The sequence below is a fragment of the Aythya fuligula genome, chromosome 2 (assembly GCF_009819795.1).
Source record: "Aythya fuligula isolate bAytFul2 chromosome 2, bAytFul2.pri, whole genome shotgun sequence".
Lineage (NCBI taxonomy): Eukaryota > Metazoa > Chordata > Aves > Anseriformes > Anatidae > Aythya > Aythya fuligula.
The window spans coordinates 27,028,938-27,056,643 of record NC_045560.1 but is presented as its reverse complement, the minus strand read 5'-3'; the positions used below and the strand labels follow the sequence as shown (position 1 = coordinate 27,056,643).

The 27,706-nt window shown below is 41.3% G+C and overlaps 1 protein-coding gene across 4 annotated transcripts; it reads right to left on the bottom strand.

Moving 5' to 3' along the window:
• Window positions 1-12,021: 12,021 nt before the first annotated feature.
• C1GALT1 (core 1 synthase, glycoprotein-N-acetylgalactosamine 3-beta-galactosyltransferase 1) lies at window positions 12,022-25,620 on the bottom strand. 4 transcript variants are annotated; one of them, XM_032181805.1, is made up of 4 exons: window positions 25,556-25,620; window positions 19,849-20,088; window positions 17,566-18,233; window positions 12,022-16,158 (listed from the first exon to the last, which is right to left on the bottom strand). In XM_032181805.1, the coding sequence occupies exons 2-4, from the start codon at window positions 20,069-20,071 to the stop codon at window positions 15,949-15,951; spliced, it is 1,101 nt and encodes a 366-aa protein (XP_032037696.1). In that variant the 5' UTR covers window positions 20,072-20,088; window positions 25,556-25,620; the 3' UTR covers window positions 12,022-15,948. The 4 variants fall into 4 exon arrangements, with proteins under 4 accessions (XP_032037696.1, XP_032037697.1, XP_032037699.1 ...); XM_032181806.1 differs by having other exon boundaries at window positions 25,561-25,585; XM_032181808.1 differs by lacking the exon at window positions 25,556-25,620 and adding an exon at window positions 24,684-25,238.
• Between the last annotated feature and the right edge of the window lie 2,086 nt (window positions 25,621-27,706).

The window sequence follows — 27,706 nt, the reverse complement described above, 5'->3', positions numbered from 1 at the left end:
CATGTCCCCATCCCAAAAAGACCCTCACCCCAAAGTAGCCTGGAGTCAGGAAGTCAGTATAATATCCTACACTTCATTAGGAATAACTTGTTACATTGATATAGGCAAGCAAGTTATTGAAGTTGGAGACAGAGAGAGATTTAGATAACCAGAGAAACAAATAGGTCCCTATATATTTATATATAGGAATTGAGATATGTATCCAGATGAGTATACAGAGAAGAGAACTTTCCATCCAGAAAAGATGAACATTTTGTGTAGTTAAATTCTACCGTAGCTTACCATACACCTCCCAGAAATATTTTAGGACTAGCTGCTCCTGAAAAACAAAAACAAAAAACACCCTACAGTGGCAACGTCCATTTGAATTTATAGAATCACACTGTCATTAAGGTAGGAAGAGACCTTCAAGATTGTCTGGTCCAACCATCCCCCTACCACCGATGTCACCCACTGTAAACCATGTCCCTAAGAACCACCTCCAACTTTTCCTTGAACATACCCAGGGATGGTGACTCCAATACCTCCCTGGGCAACCTTTCCCAGTGCCCGATTGCTCTTTCTGAGCAGAAATGTCTCCTCATTTCCTACCTGAACCTCCCCTGGTGCAACTTGAGGCCATTCTTCCCTCTAGTCCTGTCACTAGTTACCTGTGAGAAGAGGCCAACCCCCAGCTCCCCACACCTTCAGGCAGTTGCAGAGAGCAATGAGGTCTCCCCTGAGCCTCCTCTTCCCCAGACTAACAAACCCAGCTCCCTTAGCTGCTCCTCACAGGACTTGTGCTCCAGGCCCTTCACCAGCTTCGTAAACCTTCTTTGCACACGCTACAGGGCTAAACTAAAGTTTAAAACCATTCTCCCTTGTCCTGTCATCATCTGGTTATGTGAAGAGTCACTTTCCATCTTTTTTTTTTTTTTTTATAAGCCCCCTTTAAGTATTGAAAGGCAACAATGAGGGTTTTCTTGAACACAATGAAGTTTCGTTGAACTTCATCCCATTGGCCTCAGCTCAGTTGAAAAACTCCATGCTTAAATACAGATAGTGATAACTGGACCTCCTGTTGTTTGGACCAAGATTATCCAAAAGTAAGCAAGAAGCTGTCTCATCATTACTTGGACAAAGACCAAATTTGCCCTCTTTTAACAGGAGGATCTTCTTAGGGTGGTTTTTGTATGTTCGTTTAAATACAGTAAGCTGTCACTGCTTACTGGGGGAAAAAAATAAAATGAAGTACCCCCCCAACCATTAATTCCTTCAAGCCACTAAAGAGAGTCCCCATGGCTCCACTGAACTTCACCCAGCAGACTTTTTCTCCATGTCACACCCCAAAACTATGCACACTGAGAAGTGATGATCTCAAAGGATTGTTTCTTCCTCTGCAAGCCATGACTCCTCAGGTAAAAAAAGCAGAAACAAAGGTTATAAAGGTTTATTATTATTGTTAATATTAATAATAATATTATTATTATTAATAATAATAATAATAATAATGTTATTAATAATAATAATATTAACAATAATAATAATTATATGCTGCTTAAGTCAGATTAGCCTGAAATAAATGTCCTTTACCTGCCCCTTCACCCAGCTGCACATCCTCCAGGTTGTTTGGGATCAGTAGACCAGGAGAGGGCACTCTTTGCCAAATGCCCACTGATTATTCCCGAGTTGTGAATACTCTAGAACATCATTACTAGTTGAAAGCACTACTTTTTCCATTGGGAAACAAACAAAAAGTTTATTAACATTACAGGTAAATTTTAAAGCAAGAAGAGTTTAATCATGACATCTTTAAATCTTGTTAAAGACCATGCCCAATGCTATAAGCCCTAAAAGCTAAAAATGGTTGAGAATAACACTTTTTTTTTTCACCCCATGTATAACTGATCATTGTAATCTGAATTCTATTTCAGACATCTGTGCTTGTAACCATGGAAAAAGGCTCAGAAAAGAAAATTCATTAAAAGAAAATAGCACCCTATCTACTCACAGTAGAGCAGCAGCAGCTTTTTACTCTGAGCAACTCTGCAATTCTCTTGCTAACCACCATCAAAATGAATTCGTCTCTGTCTTAATCCAGTTTAGTTGCTGCCTGTCCCCAGGGCCCATTCAAAGTGGTTAATAACCTTGTCTGTTTACTGAGTGTCCTGCTGCACTCCTCAGTTTCTCCCACATCTTCAAATTTCCTCTGCGTTACTCTAAATTGACTAAACATAGGCAGCGTTCCTTGAACTGCAGTTTTGAGCAGGAAAATGATTACCACGTTTCCTCGTCTGGACGTGGCTGTAAAAAAGCTCCAAACACCCACTTTTTTTTTTTTTTTCTTAACTTTGTTTTATATTATTTTTAATTTTGTTTCTGACAGGAAACTTTTATGAACAGTATAGATTTAGGGCAGCATTCCTGCACTTTTCCTCCTTAGCATCTTTTTTAGCTGTCTCAGTGCCAACTGTACAAGCAGCACACCCTCCTCAGAGTTTGCAGAAACGCCCAGCACACAGTTCAAATCAAGTTCCCTCAGATGACAAGTACAGCCATACACAGAAATGTCCGCATGTACACGTGGCTCCATTTGGTAAACACATCCTAAAACTGCATTGACTTTTTTTTTCAGCTCTGCATACAACATATAACCAGCTCCTTTTATAGACTGCCCCAAACCATCATGGTTATGACAGAATTATAATTTCCCCTTCTGTCCCTCAGCTAACCTGTCTGCACAGGGAGCTGTAATTAGGTTTAGCACTGAGAGGTACAAGGACTAAAAATGAACCCATGAACATGGTTCTTTTCAACAAAGCACATGCTAAAATAAAGATCACGAGGACCTCACTATCTTCTCAGAAACTTCTGCTCCAAAAAATAAAAATAGTAAGAGCTATGGACTAAATTTACTTTGTTGTTTCTTGCATTACCTACTGCTGTTTGCTTTCATAGGATGATTCTTTTTACATTATTGGTAGCCTTTTGCAGAAGAATAGGCAAAAAAAAATATATATATATATGTATGTATATACATATATTATTTAAAAAAAAAAAAAAGGTAAAGTGATCAGACCTAGTTTTTTCTCTATTTGAGATATTTGGATAGCAAATTATAAACAGAACTACTAGCAAAGCATTGGGAAACTTGGCCCCTCACTTGATAAAATTGTCTGCTAAGCATTTCTGTCACTAACATGGAACCGTTTTGAAAAAGCATAGAAACACTGAAAAATTAGATTATCTGGTTCAGTTTATGTTAGATATGCTTTTCATGTGCAAATTGAGGGAGGAAGAAGCATTGGGAGAAGTGAGCTTTGCATGAGCAGCAGCATGCAATGATTTGCAATGATCAATATCTTTAATTTCCTCTTTTAATACATAGCATAGAGAAGTGACATGACAAGATGCATGTCAGTCTTAAAAGAAGGCTTTCTATTTAACTATTTATTACCATCTCTAAAACAACATGGATATAGCAGCCAAGCAATCTGGCCAAAAAAAAAAAAAAAAGCCAAACAGAAAATTTGTCTTTTAATTCTTACAGAGAATAGCAAAGGAATAAAAAATGGCATCTACAATAGAAAGATATAAGACATGCTTGCTTTAAGTTCCTGAAAAGGCCATTAGCCTATAGCTACACAATGAATTCTCAGAAGAAAAATATATATATATATTAAAAAGTGTATGTTTGCAGAGAAGTAATGAGTGCTGGGAAATAGTTTCAGTTTGAAAAAAGAATGCTTAAATATCAAATCATAAACTCAACAAGTCAAATCACTCAGAATAACCCCAAAATTTGTCAAAGACCCAACCCATATTCTTGAGCAAGAATCAATTCATTGTGTTCCATAATCATGTGTAGCTGTTATCATTTACAGACCATAACATTTTTTCATAAGATTCAAATAAAGGAATAAAATACGTCCCCAAATGATCAAGAGGTGAATCTGAGATTAAACAGAAAAAGAAAAAAGAAAAAGAAAAGGAGAAATATAAGTTATATCAATAATGGTAGGTTATTACTTGAGGTACCCTTAAATATAAATGTCTTTACTTCCAGGAGTTTTATCACTTCTTTTAGGAGGGAGGGAATCAGGTCTAAGCTTCATGGATACATGAAACCGAAATTTTGAGCCAAGTTCTGTTTGAACCCGTTTTGTGTGTTTTTGTTTGTTTTTTTTTTTTTTTTTCTTTTTTTTTTCTTTGTTTTTGTTGTTGTTATTGTTGTTGTTTTTTTCTTCCTAACAAGGAATATGTAGAATTTCAGCCAAAGGGATAAGGCACTAAACTGGGATCCATGAAGACTTTCGTTTTGGTTTTCTAACAGTATGTAATGCCTATTTGAGAGCAATTTCTAAGAATAAAGGAAGAACACTGACCCATTGTCTCACAGTCTGCTTCCCGCAACTGTAACCTTCCTATGTGCGGACAGGGAGAGGGAGAAGGGCCACGTTTATGTTTTATTGGCATGGCCAAAGGGATTTCTCCAGCATTTAGCATACATGTGTTTGACCGTGAGACACAAACAAAACAATCTGTTAGTGTAAAAATAACAGGAGATAAGAGTTTTGACAAGAATAAATAGGTGAGTAAACCTGCAGAATAAACCCATTTTGGAATAGCTATAAGATTGCTGCAAACACAGCTAATAATCTCTCATCCAAATCTCAGCGAAGGGGAGGAAAAGCTGCTTTTCCATTAACTTTATTGCCCCTGGGCTCTGACTCCCTGGCAGAATGAAAACCATTTGCACACAAGAACAACTTTTAAATTATCCAGCAAAAGTTCCCTTAAATAAGTTAAAGCTCACTTTGGTAACTCAGGGTAACATGAAGCAGGAGGCTGTACTGGTTCCCAAACTGAGCATTACAGAATTTTTCACATCAGGGAAAAGAAATCCCAGCACCTTACGTGATGCAGCCCAGGGCCCCAACAACCATAGCTTTATCCTGCAGTGCCACCAGGAGGAAAACAACAAAATAAAGCAATCACAGCAACATCTCAAGAGGTTTTTGCAAAATCAGATTGGAGTAACAACTCCCAGAACAACTGGCTCAGCAGTAGCTGGTTGAGGACTTCTGGTTTGCCTCATAACTCATCCCACAAAATTACATTCACTTCTCACCACTGTAGCTACTCCATATTCCTCAGTCTAATTTATAACTTTACAAATTTATAAATTGTCTCATGACTGATGTTTAAACTGGGTATTGTGTAAGTAGGAGGCGAAGCCAGACACTGAGTACTGCAGGGACAAATGTTCTAGGATATTTCTGCCGAAGCAGGAACACAGCTATAAAAAGGGTGTTTAAGCACCATATCACGGTTATAAAGCCAATGAGCAACACTTCCCTTAATCACACAATGAAAAGGAGAGGAATTATTAACTGCAGATATTATAAATGGTTAACTGCAGATATCAATTTCTCCTTGCAGCACGCGACTTTATCTGTGACCATGCCACGACCTGCTGCATCTAACAAATTTCAGGCAACTAAGGTCAAGCCTAGGAGCACCTTCTGGAAACCCAAGCACCAGGGAAACCTGGGCTCAGCATAACAGCAGCATCAGTGAATGAGAGTCCCCGGTCCCAGGCTGTCTCCAACACAAAGCTGGGTGGAGAACTGGCTGTGCAGGAAATGAAGGCGTTGCACAGGAACAGCTTTTTCTCACCAGGGTGATCTGAGGGTAAGGGCTCAGGAGCCCGTAAGGAGCTCAGGAGCTTAAGGAGCTCAGAAGGAAGTGTGCAGAGAGGTGAAGGAGGATGATGGCAGGATTAGATTTTGATCTCTGCTTTTGGTACATCAGTGTGCCAAGAATGACCCCTTCCTGGATACAACGTGGGACAGAAGCTGAACAACCTTCCTTCTTCCCCATTCAGGTCGAACGAGCAACGCCCCAAAATATCCATTCTCTAGAGCTTTCCAATGTTACAGCCCCAAGAACCAGGCTTCACTCCAGGAACATCATTTCATTAAATTCCTCCCCCATCTTTTTCCCTTTTATGCATCTTACACTGTTTTTTTTTTGTTTGTTTGTTTGTTTGTTTGTTTTTTTACCTTCTTATTCTGTAATGAGATTCCTTTTCTGCTTTCCAAAGAACAGTGGCTATTAGTCAAGCAGCAGCAATGGGAAGGGGCAGCATTAACACCAGATCTAGAAGTTATTTGTGGTATAAAAATAAGCCCAACCATCATATCAGGATCATTAGGTGTATGCAGATATGTAGGTGTATGTAGAGCTTTCACTGTCCCCGTACATGGCAGCAGCACACTGTGGTCTCCATCCCCACCTGTCCTCAGGTGCTCTCCTCAGAAAAGGTTACTCCACGGTGTGGCAAGCCCTAGTTTGGACATTTTCCTTCATGGATCTTTGAGTAAAGTTTTTGGATACTGCCTGTGTTTCTTTAACTATGCTTTCTTTAACCAGTTTGCTTCCTCCCTCTAACAAGGAACAGATGTATTTCTGAAACAGTAATGGCATGCTAAATATCAGCATAATGCTGAGCTGAACATCAAGGGACTGCGTTTTCTACCTTGTTGCATTTGTTTCCTGTTCTTTATGTACTCACTTTTTAAGAATTACAAAAAGTAATTCTTAAAGATTGGCACAGGTGCTGCAGGCAGCAAGCCTGTGTGACACTTCATTACGTTCATGCATGAAAAAAATGTCTTGGATTATGTTCTCACCTTGTCCTTAATTGTTTTTATGGGGATTTCAATAGCAGCTGCCTGCTGATTGTCAGATACTAGCGGCCTTTGTTACACAAAAGACCTGTGTCATTACCAGGGATAACCTGCTAGCTCTGTATACCAAGGAAATGTGATCTCAGTTCAGCCGTCAATAGGCACAATTACTGAACAGGAAGACAGAGAGAGGATCTTACACCCGTAAAAGTAACTGTGTGCTAACCAGGATACAACACCGAAAGGAGGAAGGCAAACAACCTACAGTTAGTCACTTACATCACGCTGTATAAATGTCACAAACGACACAGAAGGGAACAGTCCCTTCCCCACCTGATGGAAATAATATGCTTTACCATTGAGATAAAACAGCCATCTAACTACCCTTATAGTGAAATGGGTCGTGAAAGTCAGACTTCGTGTTGTGTTAGTCAAAAAGATGTACAGAATTCCTGCCTTGGTATCTCCTTTCCTCTGGAAAGAAAGGGGGTAAGTGAAAAGCAGGATGGGATCACAGGAATGATGAGGTGGGCAGGATGCAGCCCACAGAGGTCCAGCAGGGTCTCTGCAGGCTGTGGAAGGAGCTGGCTACAAAGCTGGGACCAGCAGGACCCAGAGGAGTTCAGGAGAAAACATGCAGCTGCCAAAACATGTCCCTGCAAAGCTGACAAAACATTTTAGGGTTGTAGGAGATAACTCAGGTAGGAAGGGACCACAGAAGTCATCCGGTCCATCCAGAAGTCCCTCTCAAAAGAGTCAGCTGCATGCTTGAACCAGATCATTCAAGCCTCTACACTCCAGCAGACAGGCAAATACCCCACAAAAGTGAGCCTCATCCCCCAAAACCTGACCATCTTGAACAGCTCAAAACTCTTCAGGAGTGTCAGGGCATTTTGGGTGGAAAAGCCTGGGCTGTTATTAAATGGAGAATGTGCTGCCAGACAGCAGGGAGTACAAAGCTTACCAGCTGTACATGGAAACCCCGTCATTAAGGCGTTCCCCTGAGGAAATGCTCCAGCTGAAACAGATGTGGGAATTCAGAGACCCAGGCAGTCAGGCATAATGCAAAAAGTGCAAAATCAAAAGTTTCTGTCCTCTCTTCAGTCCTGTTAGAATTCCTCTCCTGCTACTACCGACTGATATATTAGCAGGGGACATCCACTTTACTTGTACTAGTATTTTCTTTCCTTACGCCCATCTTGGAGATACCTTTACAGTACACAATTACACATTTAGAAATAAAAAATGCTAGGTGGTTCAGCTAAAAAAAAAAAAAAAAAAAAAAAAAAAAAAGCATGTAATTAACTTTTGCTTAACTGCAAAATCCCACAGGAGCAACCAACATTTTTGGTTCATTTACATGTTGCAAGATCTTTCTCACTTGGGACCAGACTTAGCACACGAACATATTTAGCTAAAAGGACCACACCTTCTTTTTTTCCACATGCTGCTAAACATTTGTAACAGTTTCCTTATTTTACAATGATGTCAGGAGTAAAATTCCTGGGTGCTATGAGAGTAGCTCATGGTCTCTTCACTTCTTTAAGACTGACGAGCGTCTTATGGACTCACACTGAGTATCCAGCACAACTGCTTGCCACCAGTACACATGGATCTTCTAAAAAGCATTGCTGAAAATACCTGTGAAATCCAGACCAAGATTCAAATGCTGGAGGGTTGATCAGTACAGCAAAGACCAGCACAAACCAGAAAGCCACCAGTTTTTCAGTCAACATTGCTGAAAGCTCTTTGAACAAGCACTGGCCAGACTGTGGACTGGCATAACTGCATTTACAACTGGGTTTTTCTAAAGATGAAATACAAAAAGGTCTGCCAGATCTTCAGCACAATCTCCTGGAGAAAGTACTAGTAATTGTACAATGCAGTAATAGGACTGAAATGCTATCATTGTAATGATGGTTTGAAAACATGAAAACATTTCTTCCACTGGAATTGGCTTGAATTTGTGAACATTCAAATCTAAGTTTGGTAAGGCAACTTCTACATTTAAAGATTGTGAATGTCTACATTTAAAGACTGTGAAACTTACCTAGAATGGAATATGGCCAGTGCACTTTAGTAATATTTACTTTAAGTAATCTGAACACGGTGCTTGAAATGCAGTTTTTGATGCTGATAAAGCCCATAAAACCCAAGCTAGCTGGTATGGAATTGTTTTAAAATCAGGATGCTCTCAATTAGTTTGACAACCAATGTTCTAATCTGTGTAAACAGGCTCTACTTATTCTCCACTAATATTGACCAACAGGAACAATGACTTCATTGTTCACATTGAACTTCCGCCAGCTGCTAAACAGGAGAGGTTTACCTTTCTAAATATTTGAAATTTGATTTCAAATACGATTACCCTTCCTGTCCTTGAAACACCAGTAGATTTGGTTCCAAGAGAGTCTACAGTGGAGTTTGTGAAACTTGCCATTTCGGATGGGAAACACTTGAGCTGCTGGTGAAGTACTGTTCTGTGCTGGGAAGATTTCAGAGCCTCAGGTGTGATCTTCCTATGATGTATGCTTAATCCCTGCAGGCTGCTCACCTGGGCTACAAATCTAGGAAGGATACGGACTCAAGTTTACAGCCACCTCCTCTACTTGGGATAGATGAGCCAGAGAACAGATGTTCAACAGTGTTGTTGTACTCCCAAATTTAGTAGAACTGCGAGTTTGGAGAAAAAAAAACATACATAAAAAAAAATATACAGACATCTATTTGTTTTGATTTCTACCAAGTACTCAGCATTTGGCCCCAAGTTAATTTTTATCATTAATCTTACACTACAACCCTTAACAGCCTAACATTGCTGTGATTGCTAGATAAGAATTCAAGTGTGACAATGAAACAAAAAAAATCATTGTTTAAATTCTTAAAGGTGCAGGGTACTAACACACATCAATTTCTAAGTCCTTCTAATCAATTCTGAGATGAGGAAGAGTCGAGACCTTGACCACCTAGGAGCAAGGAGGACCTAGAGCTGTTGGGAACACTGAAACCACAGAGTGGAACAGGACAAAAGCAGCAGATTGATCCAGTTCTTCAGGGGGGTGAAGTTGCTGACAAAGCTTCTCCCCTTTCAGCTCATGAGGATTTTATCCTAGAAGTAGAAAGAAATCGAAAGAGGGCAAGGTGTTGCTGGCAGCCAAAATAGAAATTCAGGAAAATAAACCAGCCTTGTTGACTTTGAGATGTCAAAGTGATGTGTTCACACAGGCTGCAGATTGGTTTTGTAAACCTGAAGAGCTATATCCTGCAAACTTATCTACCTACTCACGCAAAACTTTAGTTTAAATGACAGGAAATAAGCAAGCTGTTCACAACTTGTTATTTAACAAACATTCCTGAGAAACTCACAACTCCATCTCTTCAGATCTTCTTAATTTGTAACTTTTAATTTGACTCTTGCTGCAGTAGTGACCCATTTAGACAGGGCGATTTCAAAATGTTTGGTAAATTACTAACTTCACCGATGACAGTGTAACTTTTTACAGACAGACCTGAAGTGAACTGCAGACACCTGAAGTGTGAAAATGACAACAACCCATCCGCCAGCATGCGCTCCTCAAACGGCACTTCGGCACTTCGCAGAGCAGGAGCTGAAGCTATTCACAGGAGGAGAAAAAAAAAAAAAAAGTGAATCTTTTTAAAAGCCAAATCACACCTTCAAAGAAAGTAACACCTTGAGCATGCAAAAGAACTGCCGCTTTCTCATCCCAAAAGCTGCCTTACACATTGAAGTAGAAGCGGAGGCTGGAATATGAAGTTGGGGCCAGTACCACATAGCTTATAGAAAGGCATTTGGTGGAAAGGAAGGAAGGGCACATACCTCGTGGCTTGTAGTTTCACCACAAGAGTGAAGTGTTACATGTAAATGGGATGGGGCTGAGGTCATCTGGAAAGAAGAGTTAAAAGGAAAGTGCCTGGGTCACAGTGCAAAACCACATCTGAATTCCAGTGTTAACAACAGCACACTTAGAAGTAATCTCTCCCTGCCACATGCCGCATTAAGGTGAAAAACTAGCAAAAAGGAGGAAAAAACATTTTGCAGTGAGTGCTGGAACGTGCAGGCCTATTTTCCATGCAGCTTACAACAACCTTCACAGTCCCTGGATATTTACTTAAATTTCTTTTTAACTCACGGTAGCACAGAGAAAAGAATGCCAGAAAACTCCCTTCAGCCAGTGAAGCTTTCTGTAAGTGGACTGGTTTTGAGAGCTTACCTTCATTTAACGTTCTTTCACTCATATCTTTGCAACTTCTGGTAATCAAATCTGCAGTGTCTGTTACATATTAAAAAAAAAAAAAAAAAAAAAAGGCAAAGCAAACCCAGTTACGAAACAGTTTTTCACTAGAGCAGTTTTTGTTCTGCCCCAGCAATGGCATCCTGCAATTTGCTGGATCTAGTTTCATCCTGACAGGTGAAAGTTACGGTAGCAGCAATAAGAGTGTAACGGGTACACGGAACTCCAGAGAGAAGCTTTTATCCTCTCTTCAACTGCCTGTTGTTTCTTAGCTAAAACGTGCCAGCTCTTGAGCACAGTCAAATTGGTTGTTTGACTTCCTGTACTTAGCAAGGACACACATAAAGATGCCTCCTATCTGCACACACGGAACTTTCCTTATTGCTGAACCTGACTCAGCACAGGTAGCAGAAAGTGAGGTTAGAAAACACATTTACATCTAAACAGTTTTCTTGCAGAAGAGGTTCAGTGAAAGAATAAATCCTTTATAAAAGGCAGTGTTCCCTGTCAAATCTGGTTAATTTTGAACAGGGTTGCTTTATCTTTGAGGTACCAGCTACAGTCAAGCTCACTCAGGATGCTGTAACAACATGGAGACACTGAAAAGGAGCGAAACACAGTTACAACAGTCCGTGTATGTGAATCTAGCACTAGCACTTACAATTAATTTAATATTTGAAACAAAACTGTTTTCTACATAGCTTGCTATCTGTTAGTAATGTAAATATAACAACAGAAAACTTAGTAAGTGCAAGAAGCTTTTCAACTTTCCTGTATCCACCAAGTTAGAGCACAGGAAGTTCCGCACTGACACGCGAAAGAACTTCTTCACAGTGAGGGTGACGGAGCATGGGAACAGGCTGCCCAGGGAGGTTGTGGAGTCTCCTTCTCTGGAGACATTCAAGGCCTGTCTGGACGCCTACCTGGGCAGCCTGCTCTGAGGAACCTGCTTTGGCAGGGGGGGATTGGACCTGATGATCTTTCGAGATCCTTTCCAACCCCTACAGTTCTGTGATTCTGTGATTTTTCTTCATCAAAACTGTGCTGCTACACTACTAGTGTATGGGATGGGTAAATGAAGACAGACATGCACTGTGTATGAGATAACTTATTTTATTTATTCAATTCTCAACTTAATTTTGATGCTAAAATTTGGTCAAAGGCACTTTAAAGAAGGTATTTAAGAAACAAACCTTATGGTGATCAGTCCAGACAAGTCACCTATACCTGCCATTAAGGACACAACTACCTAGAACCGCAAAAGGAAACATTCACAGGTTTTAAGTGGAACATACTGTCCAGCAGCAATATCTTTTTTTTTTTTTTTAGAGGATTAACAACATTTCTGGAGTATTTTAAATACAGCATGGTAAAACAAAGCAAATTACACCTTTTGAGTTCCACAGACGTTTTTTCTTGACAGAAAAAGGACAAAGCAGCCTTCCCAAGCAGACCCATATTGAGGGGTCTATTTTCATCCATGTGTGCACTGTTAGCATCAGTAGGAGGTACATCAGGGAAATAATCCACTTTTCTCTGTTGTACAAAGATAAAAAACCCTTCTCAGACAGCAAACTGCATGTAACAGGTCTATCAGCTACTTACTGAAAGGTACACTTCTGGAAATGTAACAGAGCAAATGGCAACATGTGAACAAAAAGTGATTGTAGTATCTACCCACAACAAAGCAAACCAAAGCGGTCTAAAAGGCAAAATGCATCAGCAAAGATCTTCCACAAAACAAGAGACTGTGTCTAATCTCTTATATAAGACCAATAGAAATTGCAAAACTGAACTGGGAGTGAAGATTAAAATTGGTCTTTTTCTGCAAGCCAAGATTACCTCTGTCCTTCAGCTAGGGACTTTGATCAGAAGGCAGCTACTTTGCCTTCTTGTTCCTTCTGATCTAAAACTGACTTAACACAAGGTAAAAATGGTGCTGTTACACTAAGTGACATCCCACATCCAAGCACAAGCAACTGCTTAAGAAAACCCTGCTGCTCTGTAATTTCAAGAAAACTCATTCAAAATTTTTGAGACGAGACATTTTAAGTCACTACTATGGTGATGGAAGCTTTTAGGTTTTATAAAGTGAAGAAATCTCAGAGAAAGTGAGCACAGTAATCTGAATAGCCTGAAAGAGCCTGTTTCTGTGCTTCAGAATGGGGACCCCACCTGTAACATAGCCTCCTTGGGCTGCTGAAATACTCAAACTCATTAAATATTTTGTCAAAGCACAAAGCCCTGAGAGTGAAATAATAAACTACTAATAGTTGTGTAATATTGTATGTGAAAATTAAGCTGCTCACATTCCGATCTTCCCTCCCTAAGCTTTTGAAGAGTGAGATGCAAACCAATTGTTCTGGGAGGTATCAGCTCATGGTTACAACCATACAATTCAACAAAGAGCCCTCTGTGAGAACCACAGAATGAAAAAATCAATACTTTTTTCCAGCCTGTCTGGATATTGAAAGGAAAAAATAAATACTGTGCAGTGCTGCCAAAAAGGCAAAGAAAATCATTTCAGAGGCCCAAGAGCAAGGACACTTTAAAACAGAGCAAGAACAAACATTTGAAGAGCAGGCGACTCTTGCTCCTCCAGATAGGGTGCTGGCTTATCACAAGGTTGGATGTTCTTTGCCTCGTTCCCTAAAGAGATGCAACTTGCACATACATGCTGCTTGCTTGTTCCTCTATTTCCTCGTTCCCTGTAGGGTGCTGCATGTTTCTTGGAGGGACACTCCTGCCCTGCCCTGCTAAACCCACAAGACAGTTGGGTAGCAGACAAGTATTACAACTGCTGCTGAGGAAAGGCAGAGAGATTAAAGTTGGGATATTGATTACGTTTTATGGTTTCCTTACATATTGCAGAATCTTTTAATTGCAGCTTTGAACAATGCCACTGGATTTATCAATAGCATATGGATTTCACAATATTATTGTTTTGTGTTGCACATGGGATAAACATTTAGCTCACAGAAGGAAGCATCTATCTAAAATAAAGTATCGTACATTCTCCTCTGGACAAGTGTCCCTCTGACTACAGCTAACTGGAGACTTTTTCATTTTTCTAAACAAATATATTTATAATTTTCTACATAAGTCAGTTAACTTAAAATAAAGCTCTTGTCTCTTTCAGTATTTCAGAGAGGATCTTTCTCACGATCAACAGATTTAACCCAACAAGAACTATTCATTTAACTAATACTTTGTATATAAACCCAACCTGCATTCAGGCAGAGAAGTTGTACATAGCATTTCAATTCCTTAAGTTATTTCAGTAATTGCCATTATACTGCAGAGTAATGACCAGAAAGGAAGTCATGAACTTTACTGCTGGACCACAGAGAGAACCCCAATCTGTGTGCGAGAGCTATCTTTGGAAAAAAAAATTCCAGTACTTTATGGTAACGTCCTCTTCAAGGAACACCCTGAAGGACAGCAGCAGTCCCCAAGGCTGTCTGCTACCAGTATGTGCCCTCTCCAAAGCAATGACTGGAGGTAATCAGGTTATGTCCAAATTCATCAATATGATGAAGGTGAAAAATGATAAAAAAGAAAGAAATTTTGTCGACGTGTGGAATAAAGGCATGTCAAGCTTAACCCCATCCCCTGAACTTTGCTATCAATTGAATTTGATGAAGAGAAAACCAGAAGGTTTGGGTACATAAAACACAGGCTTGGCCTTTGAAAATTCTTCAGTTATTAACACAATTTTGTCTCACACCAAGAAAGTGTTTTCAGTTAAGAGGCAGTTAAGAGGCAGAGATACTCATAAAGTAGTGGAGAGAGTTAATGCACTTTGAAAGATTCCTGCATTCAGGCTGGTGCACCTGAACAACTACATACTTCAGCTTCACAAGAGTGAAGCAGGGATCATGTAACACTTCGTTTGGAAAAATACAACAAGAAACAAATACATAACAAATGGATGAAAAAAAGTTCAGAAAAGTGAAATTAAGTACTTTGGCCAAGCAGTCAAATCAGCTTTGCTGTAGTTTTAAAATAGGACTTGCTTGTATCTGCAGAATTTTAATGAATAAGATAATTTCACAAAGTAGAGTAATGTAAGAATCAGAGAGAGATGAAGTAATTCTAACACAGGATGAAACCAAATTATTATATGCTGTTGTAGCTCTGTTAAGATACTAACCTTTCTGATTTACAGAGAAGGTATGAAGGAGGAGAGACTTTTGTAAGACAAAGCATCTAGCTTATCTTATGAAGTTCTCAGATGAGTCATCCATTCTACCAGGTGGCAACTTGATTTAAAAACAAACAAAAAAAAGCCATGGCCAAGTATGCAAGCTCCTCACATCACCTCAGCAATCTGAACTGTAACTGCTCCTGGCTACTAGTAGTAATCCAACTTCATATTGTTTTGTAGAATAGAGACTTATAGTAAAAAAAAAAAATTAATTCACAGCAGTGAATTTCATTTCTGAAATAATTCAGAAGTTAGTCACTGAGGTGTGTCTCTGTCTATTCATATCAACTGGTCTGTTGTTAAGGCAAAGCAGATTTGAGGCTGTATTTTTACCCCTCTCCCTTCCTTGTATGGCAAAATACCCAAAGTAATTTCTAAATATTAAGAACACAAGATAAATATTTCCATCACGAAATATTTGACTGTGCAATATCAGATTTCTAGTATTAGACCTCACCTAACAGAACATTTGGAAGGAAATAAAGAAACAAAGAAAAGAAATACTGTATGATTATCTTCAAACTTGTTCACTATGTTTTTAATACAAGTTCTTCCAGAGATTAATGTACCAGAACCACCTCCTATTTCACAGCTTTAGGGCCCCCAATCTTCATGAGTAGGGCTGCAAGATCATACTATCCCAAAGAGTCAGAGCCCACGCTGGACTCTGTTGTGCACAGACACTGGCTGGAAGTACTGCCAACGTGATTTTTGAAATAAGAATCCACGAATAATCCTAGTCCACAAGCTTCATGCAGGAGATGGGGAAGACCCTTTTTCTCTGTACTGGCTTCATTCAGTTTCCTTCAAAGTCCACTTAATTCTCAGAAATTGTTTGCTTTAGCTTTTGATTATCCTCTAGTGCTTCATTTTTGTTCTGCTCTTCTAGATTCTTTGCCGAATCAGGATTGTACCGATACAAATAGCCATACGGACGGAGATGATAAATCAAATATTCCAAATGATACATAGTCATGGAGTCAACATAGTGGAATGAAACGGCCAGGTCGGAGCAGCAGCCGGGACCCTAAAATGCAAAACAAGTCAAAATAATCAGGAAGAATTCCAGAGCATGCCCTGCATACTGTAGGAAGAATTCAAACACACACTTGACTTCATGGGAAGAAACTCACCATCATCATTCATGTATTTCAAAGCTTAATCCATTTTGCTTGCTTAATATTAATCAGACACATTTGCCAACTCATCTTTCCAAAAGCACAGTTGGACAAAATCTTTTGCCTCTGTAGCCATGCCAATGAAGAAACCAGCTGCTCTCATAAATGCCAGAGGGTGTTCTTTCTTTTCCATATTTCACTTTTTATGTCAGTGTTTAAACAAAATTAAGCAGCATCAAGCAGGTATAAGTATATTGTATTTATAAATGAAACAATACACTTGCATTTATATATGACACAATACACGCTTGTTATCATGCTATCAGTTATCCAGAATACAAAGGCCAAACATGCTCATGTGTACCTCTGTGTGCTCGAGCACTGCCTGGTTTGCCAGTATCTAACTTTCTACATAGAGGCAGCTGCTGTAATGAATCAGTTAGGAGGTATTATATTTATTTATTTAAATTTATTAAATTATTTGACATTACTAAGCATTTTGAAGAGCTAAAAGATGGCTGTTAACACATTTTTTACAAATTGGTTTTGACTAGCTCTGATTCAGCTTTGAGACAATGTCTTTGATTCAGGTATTTTTTACACTTGGAAATTTCTTATCAACGCTAATCTTAGGGCAAAAAATCCTGTAACTGAGCATATGGCATACAAAGATATGCAAAAATCTAAATGAAAAATGACTATTCTTTTCCATGAAAACAGTTGAAAGTGAAAGTTCAAACGGTTGAGCTGAACAAATAAATACTCAAGTTGGAAACTTAATTTAAGCAAAGCCAGCCAAAATTAAAACTGTAAGATAAAATGAAGAAAAACACCCCGAAGGATGAGGAAGCATATAAAAACATAAGAAACAAATATTAGTTTTAACACACAGCTTGTAATGAACCTCACTGGACTCCCTTCTCATTGCACTCTGGTAGGTGGGTGGCTGGAAGAGAAGCTACTACATGGGACATGAAGGTACAAAACAGAGCGGTAACTTTGCAAGGAAGGCAGTGGTGATGACACCAGACAAACCTATTGGAAAGATTTAATCATTTCTTGTTGTCCACAGAACATAGGAAGACAGCAATAATAATTCCAGATTCATTACTTCTTCCAGGACCTTAAGTTCTTAGCATCAAGTTTTAGTTGATGACTACTGTGTTTAATGAGTCTGCTCAGAGGTATTTCTCAGGAAGTCACAACAAAATCTTCTTTTCTAGAACACATTTAGCTGCCATTAATATGCCAATACACACATCATACCATCATAAGATGAATTTCATAAAACAGTTGTCAGGTTCCTAAAGGCTTACCTCTACAGCAGGGTAATAATTGTAATTCCAGTACCAGAATGTTTTTGGTAGGTATCCTCTGATTAGGAGATGTTCTGGAACGAAGGGATGAAAGGTTTCCCTGCCATTTGTATCTCTAGAATCTCCTGCTTCTACATTGATGATCTCCATGCACCTTCCTAGTGCTAGGTCTTCAATAGAGGAACTGTGAGAGCATTTGTTTGTTTTAAATGCAGTAACAAATCTCTTCAGAGCTTCTTTGCTTAGAACATACCCTGCTCCTCCACTCATGTAGCCCTGTTTCACGTAAGGCTTAAACCTTCTTCCAAAGTATATCGGTTGTTCAGGACTGTATTTTGAAAGAAGCCATCTCAAATTGTCCAGTATAACGTATGTATCATCATCCGCTTTCATGAACCAATCTGCAGCATCAAAATAATGGTCATACACGTATTGAAAAGCTTTAATAGTCTTCCAGTACAGTTGATCCCTGCCTTCTTTGGTTTCTAGGCCCACAGCTGGGAAGTCTTTATTTTCCGCAGAGCTCATAAAAAGTATTTTATTACAACGTTGGGCCCAAGTGGCCTTAACATGCCTGGCTTTCTTTTCTAGATTTTGAGGTCCAGTCATGACCCAACAAAGTATTTTCACCTTCTGATACAGTCCATCTGCAACATTTTTATTCTCATCTAAAAAAAAAAAAAAAAAAAAAAGAGGAAAATTTGAAAGCATTAGACTTCACTGAGTGGTAAAATAAATCCAAGAACAACGTCTCCCCAAACGTTCCATTCCTAAATCAGAAAAGACAGAGAAGTCTTTGTTTCCAAATGAAATTAACTTCACATTTAGAAAAACAAAACTCCCCAAACCAAGAAATTAAAATTCTTCAAGCTACTTTGACTTCAAAAGATAAATTTTGATTTGACATCAAAATGGGAATCTGTTTGAGAAAGTGTGACTTTAGAATGTCTTCATTTGTACACAAAAACTATCAGAAGCCATCCTTTTTATGGCACTGGAAAACGAATGACAATTTAAAAACTGAGTATTTTTGCCATTCACAGTGAACACGACTGCAACAAAAAGGTCAAAAAACTTCTCAGCTTTGTTATGTAATTTTATGCTAACAAACAGAATCTAATAAATATTTCTAAAAAAGCAATGTGGTTTTGAAGGGAAAAAGCAGATGGTAAGCCAGAACAAAAGAACTTATCATAATATCATGATAAATCTTATTTATAAGATGTCAGAAGTAGTAAAATAGCATAGTATGAACCTTCTATTGCTGTGCTGAACAAAAGGTATGCAATATAATGTTTTCCATGGTGCCAGAGTGTTCATTTCCCTCAAAGAAACCTATCAACTGACACACACAGAGTGATGCTAACTCATAGAACAGAACGTTCCATGGAGAGGGAGATCTGCACCATAGGTCCTAAAATATTCCCGTATAACCTTTTCAAGGATTTCTTTGCAACAGTTTTCTGTGATTACATGCAAAGCACTCACAAATTTGTCTTACAGAGTTTGCAATTTAAATAACTTGAAATAACAAATTACTTACTAATGTCTTTGTTCAGCAAACGCATTATAGCGCAAGCATTTTTTCTAATCTGAACTGCCCCAGTTCAGATACTGCCCGCTTTTAGGATTTAGAATGAACTCATATAATGAGATGTGTCAAATGTAAAAGTATACCTGAAATATTAGATGGGTCTACCATCTTTAAAAAAAAAAAAGTGTAAACAAATTTCTCTGGTTTTGACTGAGAACACCAATTTGTCTTTGGATTGCCACATAATCAGCCTAGTAAGGAGGGCCCAGTGACACATTGCTGCTTTTCTTCCTTCTTCTTTTTTTTTTTTCCCCTCTTTTTAGCTTCATCTGAGAGGTTAGATCATATGTTAGAAATGGTCCAAAATTACCTTCTAAAAGCTAAAAAGCAATTCAACCACATCTACAGCACTAGCAAATATATCTCCTTAATAAATCACATTTGATGTCAATGGTTCGTCTGAGAAGTTCCTACAGAGAAATTCTAAACTTCCTAAAGAAACTGCCAAGTCTGGACACAGTACTTGGACAAACAGGCTCCAAGGGGAAAGGGAAAAATCACTGCCGTGATGTAATTGAAGACAACCACCATTCAGCAGACCTTGGGAGATCAAAATTATTTAGGTGTAACCTGAACATTGGCAAGTGAAAGAAAATGACTCATACAAAATTTTGGCAGTAAAGAAAACAACATTTTGCAATACATGAAAAGGGAACACCCTATATCATTAGTCAGGTGTAACAAGATACCTTTGTGCTGTCCCGAGTCTGCATTGAAATTCATTTGTCCTTGCAACTGATCGTTATCTGTATCTGCTGCGTGTTGGCCATGTGGATCATTGTGAAGAATATGAGGTTGGATTTCAACCTTTTCTTCAAGTATCATGCTAAACAGAAGATAGCATAGGAAAAATCCTATTGCAGATCCAAAACTGAAGGTTAGAACGTTCATCAAGGACTTAGAAGAGGCCATTTCCTGAAGATAATGCGCTGTCCAAAACAAATGAAAAATATATTAAGCCTAAAACAGTTTAACACAGAACTTGAATCAAAAAAATTAGGAAAAAATCAAGGACCAAATCTTTAAAAGTAGAAATCTTAACACTACCTCAGATCCAGCTCCCCAGGGCTTGCACGGAAGTTTAAGTACAAGAGCAATGCAAATATTTACATAAAACTGTACAGACTTATATCTAGTAAAAGGCCAGCTGTGTACTATGTAGCTTAGAGTTGTAAAGGACAGTCAGAATACACAACGGAAAACATTCATTTACTTAATTATACTGGTACAATATTAATAAAAGAATGTACACATTTAAAGTGCAAGATCTTAATTATAAAAAGGTGGTTTACATTCACTTCTTTATTCTCTTGGTCTTCAGAAAATTGTGCTTAAAAAAAGTAATAGCTCAATCTTACAAAACTAAAAGATGATAATCAAAGGCAATCTACTTGTCAGGATCCCATGTCACCATGAGATGTACTTAAACCCGAGGAGTTAGTTTATTACAGGAATTCTTTCACAGATGTCAAATACAAGCAGATATTGAAGACTTATACAGCAAATCTACTCTCATCTCAAAGCAGGGCAGCTTTTCTTCCACTTTTAAAAGTGCTGAGGATAGATGTTCAGAAGAAAGAGTAGGACAACGTCTGAATTTTCATAAAGAAACACTCTCTTTTAAAGGCATTTGGCAGAAGAGGCAAATGAGACATATCAGCCTTAAAGCCTCTTCTACACATTAAAAAAATGTGTATTCCAGTCATGTAAACCTCCACTTCAGCCACACCCTTGTTTCTCAAAACCAAAAGGTCTTGGCTTAGCATTTTTATAAAATTAATCGCAGCCAACATCTATGCCTATGTAAAGTGTGCTTTACACATTCAAATCAATTTTGAATTTATAATATATTAAGCGCTTGCAGGCCAATTTCAGGCCATTAAGGCCTAAGGCCTTTTCATCTTTGGAAAGGGCTGAGATATTTTTTAATAGTCCATGACTAAGCTACAAAACCACAGGCAGTGAAATCCTCGCTGGAGTCAAGCCAGGACCTTACAAACGAGTTGATGGCGTTCCCTCCGCTAGCATCACTCTTAGCATCACCAACGGTGAACCCAACTGTGTTAGGTAGCAAGCCAAAAAAAGTTCGGGATTACACAGACCATCCGGATTAGCTTTAAGGAACTAGTGCTGTCTGCACAATCTGCTGCTCTCTGCAGATCAGCAAGGCGGGCAGGAGCAAGTGTTCAGACACTCCATGACAACATCCTTCAGCTCTGTGGTGACACTGACAGCGCTGCAGGAAAAACAGCTGCAAGGAAGGAGAAGAATTACTAGTGTGGGAGAAGAATGGGGCCCTCCTACACAAGAACGAGGGAAGGAGATCTCAGAACGGGGTCCAGACTGCAAAGGTATGTCTGAGGCACACAGACATAAAAGGGAGAAACTATTTAGGGAACAGGAATGTTACTGTGCTCCCTGACACGTAGCGAACCAGGCTAATAGAGTACCGTCTCCTAACATCTTTTAACCCGTGCAATTTAGGTTGTTCTGAATTCATCTCCAAGTTTCCTAATACCCAAAATGAGCACATATTAAAGTATAAAGGTGGGACACTGCTCAAAAAGTTGTTGCATCCCCTCCTTGTTAATATTAGAGCAGCAATTATATTTGATGTCCTGCTGTCTGCAATACATTCAATCTGCAGAAGTGTATCTCATTACTACCACTGAAAAGAAACAAGAGTAGAGAAAAGCACTGGGATGACCCCAGGCTCTACATCTTACACGGTCCTGGTGCTGCCAAGTCTTGCATCTGAGCAGAAGCAAAGGCCCAATGCACACAGCTGACGCCAAGCAAGGTGTCAATCTTTGCCAAACGCTGCTCTCCTGCTGAAAACCCCTGGTCAGAGACAAGCTGCAACCACCAACACAATTTATTTAGCCTGCACCCACTTCTCCTGCTGGCTACGAAGAGTCCATGGCAAAAAGACTGCCCCCGAGGCAGCCCCACAGCAAGAACCTGCTCCAAACACCAGCTCTCATCCCTCCCACCTCTCTCCTGATCGGAAAGCAGAGCAGGCAGAGAGCAGGTGTGCCTACTGCTAGGCTGGCATTTTCGGAGATCATCGGGTTGACTGCACGCGTATGCACCTAGATCATCTGAGAGGGGAGAAGCTGTAACATGTGGTAGGGCTTTCCTTCTGTGCTGCCACAAAAATGAAATGAAACTGGAAACACAACTTGAAGCACAAAAGAAAAATTAGGAAACTTAAAGGCTGTACCAAATTCACGTAATTACAACTACAGGTCTTAAGGAACTCCAGTCCTTTAATATGAAAATGCATAGTATACAATTTTTAATCATACATTGTCATACATCACGTGTCTAGCTTTATTTCTGATGTCTTACATGCCACTAACTTGGAAAGAAGACACAAAGGCTTACAACATGTACACTCCAACCCTGCCCCCGCCACAATTTAAGGAACAGCCTGTATGCAGAAGCAGCCCATGACACTGAGAAGCATTCACTGTACTAAAAATATGTTTTGTCGTTGTTACTTATCTCACCTATCACCACAAAGGTCCCCTCAAAATTAGCAATACAGAAAGGGAGAGCATCAGGATAAAACAATGCCTCCTTCAGCATATTTTAAAGGGGGAAAAAAAACATCCATGGATGCACACAGCGTACCTACAGCACTTTCTGGAAGTCCCCATTGTTCCACTTTGCAATCCCGTGTCTCTCTGCCATGCACTTTCGGTTATCTGCCCTAACAGCTGCTAAAATTACTGTTGCTTGGAGAAAGCAAAATAAAGTCATTTGAAATAACGGCAGGTTATTAAATTATGGCGTTGTGTTAAATTAAAACTGCATTACATTCTTAAACAACAATGAAATAATTAAAAAAAAATAAGTGTATGGAAAATGTTAAAGCAGAAGAAAGTACATCCAGCCCATTCGGCAATCTGAAGCTTACTTGTGGTATTCCACAGACAAGCAGGATTTCTGGGGCAAGAAGGGACAGATGCTGAAGCAGCCCTTCAGATTCCCTATGAAATGCCTCCAGTCACAGTTTCCAGTCTAAAAGAATCTGCTCCTCTGCCTACCAGTTTCATGTCACCAGACTGGACCATTACACCCATGAGTGCATATCCACATCTTCATAAGCTCCAACAGCAAGCAGGATGGCAATTTTTGGTTTTACTTTTTTTAATAGGATGTTGATATTTGATACAAGCAGAGTCCTTTAATTTGCCGGCAACGATAACTGACAGTTACAGCATTGGACTAAAACCAGAAAGTGTCTGAAAGGAAGGTCAATTCTTACGATGATAAGCACCCCCGTTCTGGCTCTGTGTTACCATTCTTCTCCACAACCAGATTTATTTGAGATTGAGAAATACAGAGAGGGAAAAGGAAAGTGCAAAATGTACCACAGCACTAAAAGTTCCCCATTTTTATTCCTATTTCTATCTTCATTTCTATTGACTTCAACACCAGATCCCATTTAAAAAGAAAAAGAAAAAAAAAAAAACCTACAAAGCCTAAATTTGTGTTTAATCTGTGCTCCATTACTACACCGCGGCAGCTTAAACAGATCTATTCACACACCCGTGCAAGTAGCCTTATTTGCATTAGCCAGAATGACAAATGTTTTACAACTCTATTGCAACTTAACAGCCATTGCAGATTTCGCTCCAAATTTCAGTTTTGAGAGCCAAAGACTTTGGCGTCCTCAACGTACAGCGGAGGTCCTGTACGCACATTAGGTGTTGCTGGACCTGGCAGCCCAGTGTCACAGCCCGAGGTGCAGCCAGGGGCCGGGCAGGGGGTGCGTTTCCCTAGCTACACACACACCTGCACAGGGAGACTGCCCCAGCTAAACTGAGAGCTCGTGCAAACACAGATGGCACCAGTGGTCTGGCCTTGTGCCACCCAATCAAGTACAATCTGAAGTGGCCCCCAGATCTTACAGTCTCTCCAGAAGCTGGCCTGGACATCCCGATCTCTCCTGTTGTCCGCCCAAGGACCCTCTGATCTCACCAGTGCCGTGCCCACACTCACAGCTCGGTCCCTGGCTCCCCGGCCTCTCACTCTGCTGACCGTGTGCCAGCCCAGCCCGATGTTCTCCACCCACAGCACCACAATGGGCTCACGCACACCACGTGTGTGCACTCCAGACCCTCTGCTACCAGCACTGTGGACTTGTGCTCCCAGTCCACCACGGGTACTTAGACCATCTGACTCCAGACACGGAGGTCTTACAGGACCGACTGCTCCTGTTGCGGGAGCTCCAACCTCACTATGCACAGGTGAACACAGAATAAAGAGTTCTCCCATGCAGGAAAGCAGGTAGAAATGGAGCTTAATGAGAAAAGGGAACAGGCTGTGGTAATCTGCCACAGAGCATGGCCCTTTTATCCTCTTACCCATCTATTTGCTCATACTTATTCCCCTGCAAACCACCTGGTCACCTTCCTTTGGTCCCCATCCTACGCATCCTGTAAGTTCTATACAACCACAAGATGCTCTTCTGCATCCCATAACATGACCCCATACCTTGTAGGCAGTTACCCACCTCAACCCTGTAAGATGATCTAAAGACCCTTTCTGCCGACTTCTCTTGACATCTCACACCTGGAAGACAGGGTGCTGGCTCTCCTGTGACAGGGCAGGGAGCTTCCTGCCTAAATGATGTTAATGGTTCTTCCCTCCTTCACCGTTGTGCCTCTCTGCTCCTCTCTGTTCCTGGAGATGAGGCTTTTATCCCATCTTCTAAAATACTGTTCTCAGTCTGCTGGCTGTGCTGAGAAGGGTTAGGGTCCTTCCTTAGGGGGATCCGCAAGCAATAGGAATATATGACACTGGAGCTTATCCCCCAAAACCACCTTTCGTATTTTTAAGCCAACTCAGACCATAAAACCTTCTGGAGTTGTTTCAGAGGAAACGCATTCAACAGCGGATAATGAATCTGGGGTTTCGCAGTTCACAGCATGCAGCACAGAATGCAGATACTTCTGCACCTGTTTAATCCCAGCGCCGCCCCGCCATCGCTTTAGACTAAGATCCCGTAATTTCACCGTGACAAACACGAGTGGCAGACACACGCGGCCGGCTCTGCCTTGTACCCCTGGCTTGGCGGCGAGTGCTGGGGCCCAGCGCGCCGCAGCCGTGCCCTGAGGCTGCAGCGAGCAGCCAGCCGATCCGTGCCACCGTGCCCCCGGCAGCCACACCGGGCACCACAACGCCCCGAGCCGAACCCCCGGCGGCACCGCTGGCTGCCCAGCGCCCAAGCAAGCAGCACCAAAGCCCTCCCCCAGCAGCCCTGCGTGCCAATACCGGCCGCCCCGCTCCAGGAAGTCCCCGGCAGCGGCACCGCGGGGCCGCCCGCCCCGCTCCGTCCCCCCCCGCCGCCCGCCGCCGCCCCCGGCCCCGCTGCCGTCCCCTCACCTCACCGGCGGGGGCCCGGCTCGCCCTCAGCCGCTGGCCCCCGCAAGGCGCCGCGCTCCGCCGCCGCCCCCATGGCGCTGCCCCGCGCGTCACCCGGCCCGCCCCGGCCCTGCCCCTCCTCTCCGCTCCGCTCCGCCCCGGCCCGGCGGCTGCGGGCCCGGCCGCCCTACCGGCCCCTCTCCGGCCCGCTCGCCCCCGGGAGCGGCCCTCAGGCCGGGCGGCTGGCGGCCGGCAGCCCCCGCCGTGCCCGTGCCATGCTGCGGGCGGTTGCTAGGGAACGGCCGCGGAAATGGCGCCTGGTGGCCGCGGGCGAGCGCGGCCTGCCTCCGAGCGCCGGCGGGCAACGCGCCCCCGGTGTGTTTCCTGAGGGGAATTGACTAAGCACGGAGACGGATTGTGGATTTGAAAGGGGCTTTGCGTTGCTGTATAGCCGTCCTGCAAGCAGCAGGGAGTTAATGGGGTTTTGTAGTTCCCACATAGAGAACGTAGAATCATTAAAGTTGGAAAAGACCTCCGAGATCATCTGGTCCGACCATCCCCCTGTCACCACTGTCACCCACTAAACCACATACCTAAGCACCAGGTCCAACCCTAAAACCCCCAGGAACAGTGACTCCACCACTGGGACATGTGTTTGTAAGAGGACTGGGGTGCAGAGAAGTGAGGACAAGAACTGGTCCTTGGTGAGGGCCACCAGTTCCTGTCAGCGGAGCCCACTGGACACACTGCTCTTGGTGTCTTGCCATAGCCCCCTCCCCGTGACTCTTGCTTCTCCCTCCAGCCCATCCAGAGGTCTGGTTCAAACTATAGCATCACCCCTCATGGCAAGAGATGTGTTCTTGTTCTTTGTCTCTCCTCTTTCTGAAAAAAAATGGGACACTGTGGCATGTGTCCTCTCCTTTGTTTTCAGTTCTTTTTCTCTGGAAGATGAGGCATTCGCGATAGGTACACAAGATTCTGGCTTTTGTATGGGTCAAAGAAACTCTTGTGTGGCTTCAGGTCACTGTTTCCATTCCTGTCCCATCTCATGGTTTGCTGCACCCTCAAAATAATAATTAAAAGCAACTTAGGAAATGGTATCTCCATGAGCTAGTTCAATCAGAGAAGAAAGGACAAAAGTGTGGTGAATACAGTTGTTGTTGTAGAGGAAAAGTTTGAGGGTTTGGCATTAATAAATCTGACTATAAACTATTAAAAGGCAATGGAAATTGCAAAGGCTGCAAAATAGAGAGAGTTGTTTTTACTCATTTCCTCCTTTTTTCCCCTGGCTAATTCTGACTGGAGTTCTGTCCACCCATGCCCAGGGCATGCCTTAAAATTCTGAAATAAAATGAAGTTTTCAAAATGTCTCATCTTATGGATGATGTAATAGGATTTAGTTGAATGTAAGACTTCGTTTTGCTTGGCACCTGTGTTATGGGTGTGGCACTGTCAAGGATCGTGGCCCATGTATATATACATATGCTACACATTTTCATATGGACACGTTTACTGAGCCATCTTATTCTTTGTTAGCTTAATTTGAAAGGAAAATTTCAAAGAGAAGGTGGAATGTACCGTAATTTAACGAAGGTCAATTATGGTCTGCCAATATTGGTGTACACACAGTGTTTGCTTTAACAAATGTGGCTGGTTTGGCCACTGTATAATTGCTGTTTCATGTTTTATGGAGAAACTTGCATAGCAAACATACAAGCTGTTTGTTTGTTTGTTTGTTTGTTTGTTTTTCACTTGGGGATGGATAAGCAGTCTGCGGGTTCAGAGCGACAGAGCATGCAGAGCTGGACTTCCTCTAAAGGGCTGCCCAGCATGAGCTGCGGTAGCAAACACTTCTGCAAACCTTCTGTAGTGCTGCTCTGCTCCGCACAACAAGGCATGCCTCTGGGTGGCTCTGCAGAAGGAAAAGCCATCCACTTGTTCTGGGTAGGAAAGGGGAGCAGCCTGGTGCTCTCTCTTGCTTGTAGGGCCTGCAGATCTGCTTGACCACAGTCCTTTCTAGAAATGCACTACTTCTGTGAGAGACTTTATCCTCTGCTCATGTCACTTACCTTCTCGGGTATGTGTGGCTGGGAATGAATGAGAGGGAAATTAACATTTCAGTCATTTAATTTACAAGGAAATTGGTCATTTTGGTCTTCATGGCAGTATGTA

Coding starts and splice junctions, on each gene's coding strand:
- C1GALT1 (XM_032181805.1), bottom strand. CDS start 20,071: ATGGCCTCTTCTAAGTCCTTGATGAACGTTCTAACCTTCAGTTTTGGA. Junction 18,234..19,848: donor AGACTCGGGACAGCACAAAG/GTATCTTGTTAC, acceptor TTTTTTTTTTAG/ATGAGAATAAAAATGTTGCA. Junction 16,159..17,565: donor ATTATTACCCTGCTGTAGAG/GTAAGCCTTTAG, acceptor TTTGCATTTTAG/GGTCCCGGCTGCTGCTCCGA.